Genomic DNA, 14507 nt, shown 5'->3' with positions numbered 1-14507 from the left:
GTTAGTTGTTCTTCGTAGGTCAATTTCTGTTATACCCTCGCCGTTGCGAGGTTCAATTGACCTGGGTTCTTGTTTTGAGTGAGCCTGAGAGCTAGGGATACCCCAGTCGTGAGAACAAGCAGCCTGCTTGTCCTCGGAGAAAGGGTATGATACATACCTGTAGCAGTTGTTCTCCGAGGACAGCAGGCTGATTGTTCTCACCTTCCCTCCCTCCTCCCCTTTGGAGTTGTGTGTTTCATATTTTTGCTAGTCATTCAACTGGCGGGAGCGGTCGCGCACGGGCGGGAAGACGGCCGCGCATGCGCGGTGGGCGTGCCCTGCGTGCTGACCGTCCCGCGAAGCTTATTTCCGGTTGGTGGGGGCTGCCGCGGACGTCACCCAGTCGTGAGAACAATCAGCCTGCTGTCCTCGGAGAACAACTGCTACAGGTATGTATCATACCCTGTGTGAAGAGGAGTATTCTTGTAGGTCTGTACTACCGTCCACCGAGATAGAATGAACAGACGGATGAAGAAATGTTTACAGAGATTAGGAAAGCTGGCAAATTGGGCAGTGCTATAATGGGTGATTTCAACTATCCCGATATTAAGTGGAAAAATGTTACATCAGGGAGTGCCAGGGAGATAAAATTTCTAGATGTCATAAATGACTGCTTCTTGGAGCAGCTGGTGCAGGAACCGACCAAAGGGGGAGCCATTTTGGATTTGGTCCTTGGTGGCGTGCAGGTCTTACTGCGAGAGGTGGTGGTGTTCATAACATGATTAAGTTTGAGCTGCAATCTATGATGTACCCACAAAAGAAATCTACTGTAGCTGCATTTAATTTTTGAAAGCCTGACTGTAATAAAATGAGGAAAATGGTTAAAAAGAAACTAAAAGGATCGGCTGCAAAGGTTAGGACACTCAATCAGGCGTGGTCGTTATTCAAAAAACCCATCTTGGAAGCACAGTCCAGATGCATTCCACATATTTGCAAAGGTGGAAAGAAGAGAAAACGTCAGCCTGCATGGTTAAAAGGTGAAGTAAAAGAGGCCATTACAGCCAAAAGATTGTCCTTGAATGAATGGATAAAGGACCCAAATGAAGAAAACTAGTATAAGCACTGGCAAGTCAGATGCAAAGTATTAATAAAAAAAGGCTAAAAGAGAATATGTGGAGAGAAACATGCCTCAGTCTAAAACTCACAGTAATAAACTTTTTCAGGTACATTAGAAGCAGAAAACTTCCGTGGGACTGTTAAGATCACGAAGGAGCAACAGGGGCGGTCAGGGAGGACAAGGCCTTAGTGTAGAAACTGAATTCTTTGCTTCTCTCTTCAGCAAGATGATGTATGAGATCTGCCTGTACTGGAAATGGTTTTCAAGGGTGATGAAGCAGAGGAATTGAAAGATATATCGGTGAACCTGGAAGATGTACTGAGCCAAACTGACAAATTAAAGAGTAGTAAATCACCTGGACTGGATGGCATACATCCAAGGGTACTCAAAGAACTCAAGCATGAAATTGCTGATCTGTTAATAAAATGTAACATGTCGTTTAAAATTGTCCATGGTACCTGAAGATTGGAGGGTGGCCAGGGTGATCCAGGAAATTATAGACCGGTAAGCCTGACGTTGGTGCCAGGCAAAATAGTGGAAACTATTATAAAGAATAAAATTATAGAACACGTACACAACATGGTTTAATGGGACAGAGTCGGCATGGGGTCAGCCAAGGGAAGTTTTGCCTCACTAACTTGCTTCATTTCTTTGAAGGTGTGACTATAAACATGTGGATAAAGGTGAGCCGGTTGATATGGATCTAGATTTTCAGAAAGCTTTTGATAAAGTTCCTCATGAGAGATTACTGAGAAAAATAAAAAGTCAAGGGATAAGAGGCAAGGTTCTGGTGTGGATTAGGAATTGGATATTGGACAGAAAATAGAGGGTAGGGTTAAATGGTCATTTCTCTCAATGGAGGACAGTGAACAGTGGAGTTCCGCAGGGATATGTACTGGGGCTGGTACTGTTTAACACATTTATAAATGGTATGGAAATCAGCACGACGAGGTGATTTAAATTTGCAGGTGATACAAAACTATTTTCAAGGTTGTTAAAACACGTGCAGACTTTGAAATATTGCAGGAAAACCTTAGGAAATTGGAAGACTGTGTCCAAATGGCAGATGATATTTAATGTAGACAAATGCAAGGTGATGCACATTGGAAAGAATAATCCGAATCACTGTTATCTAATGCTAGGGTCCACCTTGCTCAAGAAACCGATCTGGGTATCCTTTTAGATGATAGGCTGAAATCTTCTGCTCAGTGTGCGGCAGCAGCCAAAAAAGCAAACAGGGTGCTAGGAATATTGGGAAAGGGATGTTTGAATAAGACCAAAAATACTGTAATGCCTTTGAATCGCTCCATGGTGCGTCCACACCTTGAGTATTGCATTCAGTTCTGGTAACTGGTATGGAAATCAGGACGACGAGGTGATCAAATTTGCAGGTGATAAACTATTTTCAAGGTTGTTAAAACACGTGCAGACTTTGAAATATTGCATCAACTAATGACTTGGGAGGCGCAAGAGGCCAGGGGTTCCTTTAAACGGAAATCACAATTTTTAAAGACTTGGAGTCCCTATATAGCCAAACTCACGCAAAGAGGTAGAAGTCTCATCCTTAACAAATTATGACTGAGGACCTTGAGGTTCCATTGATGCCTTTAGACTGATCATAGGGAGGGGGGGGGGGTGAAAAGATTATGTAAAAGTTTGTTACTTTAGCAAAACGTTTTGTTATGGACTATAGAGATATAAAATTGGTGATTGTTATTGATGATTAAATGTTGTGGATGTGACATCAATAAAAAAGTTAAACCATAAATGAATTCCTTGCTTTGGTCTTCACCGTGGAAGATTTGGGAGATACCGGTGCCAGAAATGGTATTCAAAACTGAATGAAATCTCTATAAACCTGGAAGATGTATTGGCACAATTTGACAAATTGAAGAGTGGCAAATCTCCTGGACTGGATGGTATTCATCCCAGAGTACTGATAGAATTGAAGATTGGAGGGTGGTCAATGTAACGCCTATTTTTAAAAAAAGGTTTCAGAGGAGGTCCAGGAAATTATAGACCGGTGAGCCTGACGTCGGTGCTGGGCAAAATGGTAGAGACTATTATAAAAAACAAAATTATAGAGCATATTCAAAAGCGTGGATTAATGAGACAAAGCAAACATGGATTTAGTGAATATCTATTACATTTCTTTGAAGGGGTGAACAAACGTGGATAAGGGTGAGCCGGTCGATATTGTGTATCTGGATTTTCAAAAGGCGTTTGACAAAGTACCTCATGAAAGACTCCAGAGGAAATTGGAGAGTCATGGGATAGGAGGTAGTGTCCTATTGTGGATTTAAAAACTGGTTAAAGATAGAAAACAGAGAGTAGGATTAAATGGTCAGAATTCTCAATAGAGAAGGATAGATAGTGGGGTTCCCCAGGGGTCTGTGCTGGGACTGCTGCTTTTTAACATATTTATAAATGTAGAGATGGGAATAACCAGTGAGGTAATTTAATTTGCTGACAAGACAAAGTTATTCAAAGTTTGTTAAATTTCAAGAGGACCTTATGAAACTGGGAGACTGGGCATCTAAATGGCAGATGGTGTGTAATGTGACCAAGTTCAAAGTGATGCACGTGGGAAAGAGGAACCTGAATTATAGCTACACTAGTAAAAAAAAGGCCTGTTTCAGTGAGCGATGAAACGGGCCCTAGCAAGGTTTTGTTGTCCTGCAAGCCTCCTGTTCCCTGGGCCCCCCCCTCTAGGCACCTGTCCACTGCTGGCGCTCTGTGATGCGGGTTCCATTGGAAAAATGGCCGCCGAGGGGCAGTGGGAGATGGCGTTTCATCGAGCGTCAGTGCTCTGGCTTTGTCATCACGTAGCGAGGGCGGGGCGCACACTCATGGGGAAAGCGGATATCTCGACGCTTCAGCTTCCGGTGGTGGCTTCATTTAGAACATTGGGGTTGTGAATTATGTGCAGATGGGGCATGGCTGAGGGTGGGTCTGTGACTGACAGTGAGTGGTGCATGAGTGAGAGTGAGTGGTGCTGACAGCCTAGCCTACCAACACAGAGTGAGCTTCAAAATGTTGCAGGTGAGAATTATTTATATAGATAATGCAAGGTTCCACGTTAAGTTTCACTGACCAGGAAAGGGATCTAGGTGTCATCGTTGATAACGTTGAAACCCTCTGCTCAGTGTGCTGCAGCAGCTAAGAAAGCAAATAGAATGTTATGTAGTATTAGGAAATGAATGGAAAACAAAAATGGGGACATTATTATGCCTTTGTATCGCTCCATGGTGCGACTGCACCTCAAATACTGTGTGTTGTCTGGTCACTGCATCTCAATAAAGATATAGTGGAATTAGAAAAGGTACAGAGAATGGCATCAAATGGTAAAGGGGATGGGACGACTTCCCTATGAGGAAAGGCTAAAGTGGCTAGGGCTCTTCAGCTTGTAGAAAAGATGGCTGAGGGGAGATATGATAGAGGTCTATAAAATGAGTGGAGTGGAACGGGTAGACGTGAATCGCTTGGACTGGGGGGCACACAGTGATGCTACAAAGTAGTAAATTTTAAAATGGAAAAAATATATTTTTTCACTTAGCGTTTAATTAAACTCTGGAATTCCTTGCTAGAGAATGTAGTTAAAGCAGTTAGTGGGGTTTAAAAAAGGTTTGGATGGCTTCCTAAATTAAAAGTTCATTGACCGTTATTAAAACGGGCTTGGGGAAAATGCACTGCTTATTTCTAGGATAAGCAGCATAAAATGTCTTGTACTGTTTTGGGATCTTACTGTTTCTTGTAACACAGGGTTTTGCTTTTTTGATGTAAGTAAAAGACTTTTCTTCCTTTTGAATGGGTGGTTTAAACCATTAACATGCTAAGATATAATTTAGCATTAGCCAAAGGAATCTAAAACATGAAAAATGAATTCCCCCACCCCAATTGTTTTCTACCATACATATACCTCATTATACCAGAATATCACTTTGTATTTGTTCAAACCGTAACTGGCTAACGCCGTTAACGGTTATATGTAAGCCACATTGAGCCTGCAAAACGTGGGGAAATGTGGGATACAAATGTAACAAATAATAATAATTTAAACATAAATCATCAAAACAGGTTATGTTAGAAAACGTATTTTAAACTATGAAATTAAAAGAGTCAATGTTTATAATCTACATATATTAGTTCAACAAGAACGGGATGAATATGAGGTAGCTCGTGGATCAAATTGGTATGACCCCCCCCCCCCCTTTTTTACAAAGCTGCGCTAGCAGCTGCCGGTGCGGTAATGCTGCCATTTCTCATTCAGTTTGAATGGGCTGTGTTGGCATTACCGTACTGGCAGCTGCTAGCGTGGCTTTGTAAAAAAGGGGGGGAGGAGGGAGTGTAAATTTGGAATGAATCTTATCAAGTATAAAACAATATGTCGAGCTGGAATAATCTGATATACATTTGAGGCATCTGAAGGCGAATTGCAGTGAAATTTTATTACTGCAAATCACAAAGATTCAATACCAACGTTCCAAGATAGATTAATTCAGTTTAAAGATATGACATTATTGACAAAGTGCAGTGATTATAAAATCTTATAGATGAACAAGATCAATATAGGTAGTTTTAATTAGCATATGCCACGAACATCTGTGTAGGGTACAACAGTCCAAATTTAGCTTCTAGATCTCATATTCCGGAATGAAAAGTTTTGGGGGATTTTTTTTTGTTTTACCCTGAAAGGATGTTTAGATTTTGCAGTAGTGCATTTTCAGAGCATGTTGGTAACTAAGGGTTTTTGCTAAGATGTTCGGCAGTAGGGGAAGGCCTTGAAGCAATTCTGTGAGCTTGCTTGATTTTTTTTTTTTCTTTTCAAATTGAGGCTCAAAGGAGAGATTTAGTATTTTTGGGAGCCAAGAGGAAAGAGAAGTCAATTGTATCTGATCCCTCTGAAGTTTCTGACAATCCCAAAATTCTGATGTTGCTTCTACGATTATGGGTAGATAAGTCCTGCAGGTCGAGCTGAATCTTCTGGATTGTGGCTTCATTTTGCTTAGTTTTCTGTGCCGTTCTAAATTATTTAGCTGTTTGAGAGAGAGATTAGCATTTAAATTCTCCAGTTCTTTTTGAAGATTTTGGTCAGTTCCAGTTGCATTTGAGCATGTCTTTTAGTGTTTTTTTTGTTCTCTGCCATATCTGGAAAGTGGTGCATGACATTAGTAAGGGAGGGATTAGTGCATTTTGGCTACAATAATCAGACTGGATCACGCTGAGGAGCTGTCACTCTGTATCTGTTCACATCATGCTCCAAGCCCCGCCTTGTCTGTGTCTTTCAAAGCAGGATACAGCTGTCCCTTCCCATGCCTAGAACACCTCATTGCATTGCTGGTGTTGACATTTCATTAAAAGCGGACTTTCTGACTCTGAGGATGAGGGTGGCAGAAGTGGCAGCAATATCTTAGAGTGAACTGAAGGCAACAGGGAGGGCACTGCAGGCCGGTTGAAATTTTGCTGCAGTTTTGACCTTGGGCTTGAGTTTTGATGGGGGATGGTTTGTGTATTTTTCATTATTCAAATTCTTAAATACCACCTGCAGGCTTGAAAGCTTTTGAAGTATACAGTAGTAGGTATATTTCTGTCCACGGCGGGCTTACGATCTATGTGGTGGTGTTTTTGTACCAACTTTTTGTCGTACACCAAAGCAGTTTACATATTATATACAGATACTTTTTCTTTGTCCATATAGGGCTCACACCTGAGTCAATGGAGGGATAAGTGACTTACCCAAGATCACAAATTGCTGCAGTGGGATTTGAACCAGATGCCTCTGGTTCTCAGTCTGCTGCTCTAACCATTAGGCTACTCCTTAAATTGTGAGTCCACTGGGGAGAGAGAAAGCACATGCTTATAATAAATGTAAACTGCTTTGATTGTCCCATAGAAAGCTGGTATATCAAACCCCATTACCCTTACCCTTTCCTTTCCTTGTCAACGGCTCACAGGCCATAGTTAGCCCACCCTTGCCTCATGTACTCAAGTGCTTAAGTTCTGTCTCTCTGATCTCAATAACTGCCCCTCACATTGAGTCTTGTTTCTTTAGGGTATAGTGCGTTCTTTACCTATGGTTAAAGCAGGGAGCGTGAATGAAATTTCTGAAAACCTGTGCCCGACTAATGTCTCATGCCCATCAGAGTACTCATGTCTCCGTACTCCAGCGGGGCTCTACAGCTGCTGCCCCTTATCGGAGGTAAGCATTTGGCCCAGATTACAGTAAGGCGGTTTCTCCTAGTATAGCTGAGTATTTCTGTTTTTGCCTGCTTTTTGTTTTTTTTGGCTTCACTGTCTTGTTTAACGTTGCATCTTGGTTAGGAGTGGGGTTTTCCCTTTCTCCCCCTCCATTTTAAAGTTCTGTGCCTTTCATGGGCAGCAGAATGTAAGATCTCTCTAAGGGGGGACCTCCCTCAGTGTATTGAAATTAAACTGTTCTTCCCTCTTTTTATCATATAATGGTGCACTAATGAGGGCCTACTAAAAGCCCGGTTTCTACCCAACAAGATGTGCCTATTCTGCCTCCTCACAAAAAGGGTGCTACAAGATCTTTTTAGAATATAAAATGCAGTGTTGATATGGTTGCCCTTTTTTTTTTTTTTTTTCAGGCGGTCTCCTGTGGTGACAGCAGGCACTGCTGTCCCCGGGACTCCCTGTGCAGCTTGGATGGGAAGTTTTGTCTTCAGGTATCTGGTATGTATGCAAAACGTTTTATGTAACCTGCTAGGCCTGTAACTTGACAGACATGTTCAGTCCATTAGGAGTTGGCAAAATAGTTGCAGGCCTTTCTTCCATATAAAAAAAAAACATTCTGTAGTAATGAAAAGAAAAATTTGTTCTGGAAGCTCCTTTTGTCCAGAGTGCAGTATGTGCATGGTGGGGTGGGGGGTATGTCGATAGACAGCTGGTGGGTACTGTAGTATTATCCTCGTAATCTCATTAAGCATGGGATCTCTGAACAATTCCTTGGTGGATATTGGTGTTTAAAGCAGCACTAGTTTTGGGCATGTTTTGAGTGAAGCATACTTTAGGTTTTTAAGTCTTTTTGGCAAACATGGCTGCATTACTTAATCTAAGAGGAACCACTCCCCCCCCCTTTATTATTTTTCTTCTAAATAATTTTATAAGATATAGTTATTTGGAAGACCTAAGCCCACTTGAGGTTCCCCAAGCTATAGGCATGCCATATCATTCCCATTGGCTAGACATCTGTCTAGTGACAAAATCCTGAGGAGAGGTGTAGCAATGACATGAGCATGTTTGAATGAATGATTAGTCTTTTTTTATAGACACCATGACTGCCAAGAGCTGCTGGGTTCCAACAATGTCAAAAAATGAAATGGCAGAGAGGGTGGGACCCAGCAGGCCATTAGCATGTGCAGATTCTCAAGGCCCTGTGGCATGACTACCCCAGAGGGTGTGGGGAAGAAAGGGAAGGGAGCAGAAGTCACTGAGGGGCAGATGCACAAAAGTCCCGGAAACAACCATGTGCGTTGAGATCCTCTTTAAAAGTTATTGAATTGGAAATAGCGAGCGATCTCAAAGGAAATAGCATTCAGATGAGCTGCACAGACTTTCAGCGAGCAGCTTGGTAAGGAAAGTGCCTAGCGCTTGCGTGGAACAATAACTTGGTAAGTGTCGATGCTTATGCACATACCCAGAGCTTCTAGCCCAAAAAAAGTGAACTTGACAAAACAATTTTTTATGAAGAATAACCACGATAGAGTGGAGTGGAGGAGTGGCCTAGTGGTTAGGGTGGTGGACTTTGGTCCTGGAGAACTGAAGAACTGAGTTCGATTCCCGGCACAGGCAGCTCCTTGTGACTCTGGGCAAGTCACTTAATTGGCTGCCGCATTGAGCCTGCCATGAGTGGGAAAGCGCGGGGTACAAATGTAACAAAAAATAAAAATAAGTAGTTAAAATGCAGGACATGATAGGGGGGGTCATGTGACGCGATGAGCGGGAGAAGACGCTAAGTGCGCAGCTCCTGCCTTCCCTTAGATTCTTTATCAAAAATTCGTCCTAAAAATTGGATACAATACCCCACAAACGAAGGTAAAAGAAGAGTGCTTAAAAGGAGAAAAGTTTAATACCACTTTGGAGGAGAATGACATCTAAGATTACCAGAAAAGACCCGGCCGCCCGACGACAAGATGGCGGCTCCGGCGAGCCTGGGGACATCAGCGGTGGGATCCGCGTGGGCAGCCGAGATTGTTGGGGAAGTTACTCAGGCATTGGAAGCCATACTGGAGAAAAAACTGGGAGCGCTGGATAACAAATTGGATCAACTACATAACAGCGTAACGCAAATACAATTGGACATGGGACAATATCAACAACGGGCAAGTGATACGGAAGATCGTGTGGACAAGGTGGAAACAGAAGTAAGTCGCTTACAAAAGCTAATAGCTACTTACACCGATAAAATCGAAGACCTCGAAAATAGATCGAGGCGTAACAATCTTCGCCTCGTGGGGCTTGCTGAAGATCTAGGAGAACGAGACCTGGCCAAATACCTTGAGACATGGCTTACCAAAGAACTACAACTACCGACTGCGTTGGGCCCGCTGCGAATTGAAAGAGCGCATCGGCTGGGCCTTAAGCAGGGAGCAGAAGGGCGGCCCAGGGTAGTTATATGTCGCATACTTAATTTTGCCCACAAGGTAGCCATTTTGCAGGCGATGAGAGGCGGAAAAGATCTACACAGTGGCAATAGGAAAGTATTATGTTTTCAAGATTAGTCTGCCGCGGTAGCGGCGCAACGAAAGAAATTTTCCCCAGTGTGCTCGGAGCTGATACAGCGAAAAGTTAGATTTGCACTGATGTATCCAGCGAAACTGCGAGTAACCCACCAAACGGGAAATAAAATATTTACCACAGCAGAGGAGGCGAAAGAGTTCCTAGATCAACTGGAAGGAGAAAACTGAAGCGCTACTAAGCTCACATGAAGAATATATGAAATTGGAAGAGATAAATAACCAAAGCACTAATTGGGGGCACTAAGCTCAAGAAATCTCAACAGAAAGACAATAATAATTAATAGTACTATCACCCTGAAGTTGAGACTGTGTTAACCAACATAGCAGAACAGATATGGGTGTAAACAGTGGAAAACATCTGCAGAAAGAATAAAACACAGAATTCAACTAAGAACTGGGTCCCAATGGATGACTCTACATTATAAGGGAAGCTGAGCTTACAAAAAATGATACAGTAAGACTGAACTGAAATACAGACTGAGCAATTTTGAAGAGGACCAGTGAAACCCATCTAAACTTACTAACTTAACCATAACAAATATCTTGATTCAATCTGACAGCAGTTAATACAGAGATGAAGAAAGGTATGATGAACAAATTTGTCAAGCTGTACTGTTGCTACCATTAAACTGAGCGCAGAATCTTGGATTCAAGATAAGTATAACTATTGTGGAAATAATAAGAAGCAACTTTAAAGAGAGCTATAAAGAGGATGTTGGGGCTTAGTTGGAAGGACCCACAACATGTACGTGGGACTATAATTGACACAGAGGACAATGTTATAACTATAGAAGCCCTGGATTACAAATGAAGTTGTCTTATGGCAAGAACGGGATATAGATGATGAAACACTGATCTGGACGGTGGGAACCACATAGGTTTATGAGGATGATCATCATAGACTTACTGAACTAACCTAATAGTAGATAATACAAGGATGAAGAGAAGAATGTTGAGTAATTATAAAACACTGCATTGATATTTATGTTAAGTTGCACTGTATGGTTAAAGTTTAAAATGTGTTAGTAATCGATAGAGGGGTCAAAAACATGTAAAAGATTCATCAGCGAGCTAATATATAGAGGGAAACAGTAGGACGAATATACTGCATACAAATGAGAACAGGGGGGAAAAAAAGGGAAAGGCGTCGAAGGTGACCTAATTCCAATAGGAATAGAAGGGGATAGAAGGGGGGGAGAGGGGATTCACAGGGGAAGGGAAGAGATAGGGGAGGGGAGGAGGGAGGGAGGGTACAGGAGACATTACCAGACAACACAAGTGATACCTGAAAAGAAAGATGGACTATTTGAACAGGGGGGGGGGGCTGGAGGCTGGGCTGGCTCCTCTCGGACACCAAAATCATGTAAATATGGAGATGGAGGGCCAAAGCAGATACACTAATTAAGGTTATTACATGGAATGTTGGGGGCATTCCTTCGCCCATAAAAAGATCAAAAATCTTAAGACACCTCCAAAGGCTTAGGGCTGACATAGCCTTTTTACAAGAGACACATTTAACTGCAGAAGAACATGCTAAATTGAATAAATGGTGGGTGGGGGAATGTATGTCAACAGCAGCGGTGGGGAGAAAAAGGGGAGTAGCAATTCTAATTAGAAAAGGAATAACAAACCACATTCATAAGATAATCCAGGATCCTGAGGGACGATATGTGTTAGCTATTGTCACAATTAATAGACAAAAACTCTTACTGGGCAGTATATACGCCCCAAATGTCCTAGATCTTAAATTCTACAAAAAACTAGTGGCAAAAATAGCATGATTAGAATCAATACCAATAATACTGGGAGGAGATTTTAATATGACCTGGGATCTACAAGTGGACCGTTCGCACCCTCCGGCAACAATCCACCGAACACAAACTAGAGGACTACCTGAATTATGCACCACACTAGATCTCGTAGATATATGGAGGACGTTGCATCCTGGGATCAGAGAATATACACATGTCAAGAGCTCATGGTATCTCTTCCAGGATTGACTACCTATTAACATCAAGCACATTATTTCCCACAATTAGAGACGCTGATATAGGACCGTGCGTTATCTCGGATCATGCGACGGTACATATGAATTGGATGGGGGGAGGGGAAGAAGAGAGATTTCGGGGGTGGACGTTCCCAACGTATCTAGTAAATAATGTGAGATTTCGAGAACATTTACAAACGAAATGGGCAGAGTATAAACATTTTAATGAAGACACAGTACCAACTTCAACTAGTTTTTGGGAAGCCGCAAAGGTGGTCTTGCGGGGAGAAACTATCAGTTTTACTACCCAATACAAGCGTGCAAGAGATAGGGAAATTCTGAGATTGGAGAAACAATTGAGAGAAGTGAATAGACACTATGGCTTAAATCCTTGCCCTCGGCTTCGACAGGAGATATTAGAAATACAGGCGGCTTATAACTCCTTACTACATGATAGGGAAGTGAAATCCCAAACATATTATAGATTCCAATTGTATAAATTTGGGAACAAGGGAGGGAAACTTCTGGCAAGAGTTATTGCCCCTAGATACGCTTCCAGAAATATCACTAGTATAAAAACACAAGAGGGAAATTTGATACATTCCAATAAAGGAATTAGACAGGAATTTAAAACATATTATCAACACCTGAAGGGCTATCAGGCACGCAATATCTTCAAAACCTTACGATCCCACAGATAAATGAACATGACCGCAATCTACTGAACGCGGAGATTAGTGAGGATGAGATCACATGGGCTATAGGACATAGCAAGATGGGTAAAGCGCCAGGTCCCGATGGATACAAAGCAGAATTTTATAAATTAATGGGGGAGTCGATTGTACCTACATTAACTAAAGTGTTTAAAGAATGGATATCAAATGGTACATTACCTGAACATTTAAATCTAGCGCGTATAATTGTGTTTCCAAAGCCTAGTCGAGATGAGCAACTAGTAACATCGTATCGCCCTATATCGCTTATTAACCATGAAGCCAAACTATTCGCAAAAATTTTAGCAAATAGACTAGGCCGTGTTCTACCAAAAATAATCCATGAAGCTCAAGTTGGTTTTGTGCAGGGTAGGTCGGTGGCTAAGAATCTCAGACAAATTTTGACATCATTGGAATATTTAGAGCACACTAATGAACAAGCTTTAATGATTAGTTTTGACGCTGAAAAGGCGTTCGATAAAGTGGAATGGTCTTTCTTATATGAGGTGATGGAGGGATATGGTATAAAAGGAGAGTTTGTACAGGCGATTAAAGCTTTATATGCAGACCCTCTAGCGCATGTAATGGTCAATGGGAACTTATCTGAGGTAATTCATATAGGCAGGGGAACGAGACAAGGCTGCCCGCTATCGCCCTTACTATTTGCACTATATTTAGACCCTCTAATTAGGGATATTCAAGAATGCCCAGCAGTGCCTGGAGTGGACATACAACATCAGCAGTTCAAAATGGCTGCATTTGCAGATGATTTGCTAATTATTTTAAAGAACCCAAAAGAAGCGCTGGGTAATGTATTAGAGATTTTTAGGGAGTTTGGAGACTACTCGGGATTCACGTTAAACCTTGACAAATCAGAGGCCTTAGCTATAAATACAGATGCCCATAGCCTGTGGCCCATAGATTTCCCTTTAAAGCGGGCAACTAAATCTTTTAAATATTTAGGGATTCTATTACCGGTAAATACAAGAGATTTATATGATTTAAATGTTAGCAAACTCAAAGAGCAGACCATACACCAGTTAAATTCTTGGCAAAACCCTTACGATATCCTTGACAGGGAGGATATGTTTAACGAGGATGGTGATAATGCCGCGGTGGCTGTATGTTTTACAGGTTCTACCACTAAAACTCAAGCAGACTGACAAATACTTTTATAAAATTCTGAGAAAATTCTGTTGGGCTGGGAAAAGGGCCAAACTTCAATTGAAATTCCTGCTAGGAGGGTGGAGACAAGGGGGAATGGGGATTCCAAATATTAAATACTACAATATAGCTTGCTTGCTAAGACAGGTTAGAGATTGGGTAATGAATACATCGGATCATACACCACTTGAGTATGAGATAGTATACTTCGCCCCATATAATTATCTAGCGTTATTACATACCCAGAATAAGATACTCCCCCATAGATTTAAACATAGTGTTTTGCTCCAGCCTACCAGGGAAGCGTGGAGATTTATAGGGAAACTTCTGGGGGGAGACCCCTTTAATACAGAGTTATTAACTATTAGGGGCAACCCGATGTTTGTACCGGGGATAGAGAATCCAACTTTTGTCACGTGGGAAAGAAACGGCATAGCAATTATGCAGGATGTGTTGGGGGGTGATGGGCATATCAAAGCAGTAACACAAATGCAAACTAATGCACAATGGAGGGATCATTTTGCGCATAGCCAACTCACGCACTATGTGCGCACACTAAATACAGATGAGATTAAGAAACACTTAGGTGAGAAAATTAGAAAATTCTTCGAAGAAATAGCTGAGGAGGTGCCATCAATCTCCAGTATACATCTGAAATTGTGGGGACTGATGCCTGAGAGAGAGTTTAGTCAACTCCGTCAGAAATGGGAAATAGATATAGGCAGAGCATTGACAGGTTGGAATATTGTAAAACAAATACAGGATATACCCAGAATAGTAGGAGGGGC

The 14507-nt window shown here is 41.8% G+C and overlaps 1 protein-coding gene across 6 annotated transcripts in view; it reads left to right on the top strand.

Annotated features, from left to right (window-relative positions):
- The window catches only part of GRN (granulin precursor), a 153680-nt gene that overhangs the window by 19790 nt on the left and 119383 nt on the right, over nt 1–14507 (top strand). For all 6 annotated transcript variants that reach the window (XM_030220534.1, XM_030220535.1, XM_030220537.1 and 3 more), the window contains exons 3-4: nt 7149–7295; nt 7705–7789. In XM_030220534.1, coding sequence (XP_030076394.1) covers nt 7149–7295; nt 7705–7789 — 232 coding nt within the window. The remainder of the gene's footprint in view (nt 1–7148; nt 7296–7704; nt 7790–14507) is intronic.

This window comes from Microcaecilia unicolor, chromosome 12 (assembly GCF_901765095.1).
Source record: "Microcaecilia unicolor chromosome 12, aMicUni1.1, whole genome shotgun sequence".
Taxonomy (NCBI): Eukaryota; Metazoa; Chordata; class Amphibia; order Gymnophiona; family Siphonopidae; genus Microcaecilia; species Microcaecilia unicolor.
The sequence above is the reverse complement of the archived record's forward strand: the minus strand, read 5'-3'. Positions and strand labels throughout refer to the sequence as shown.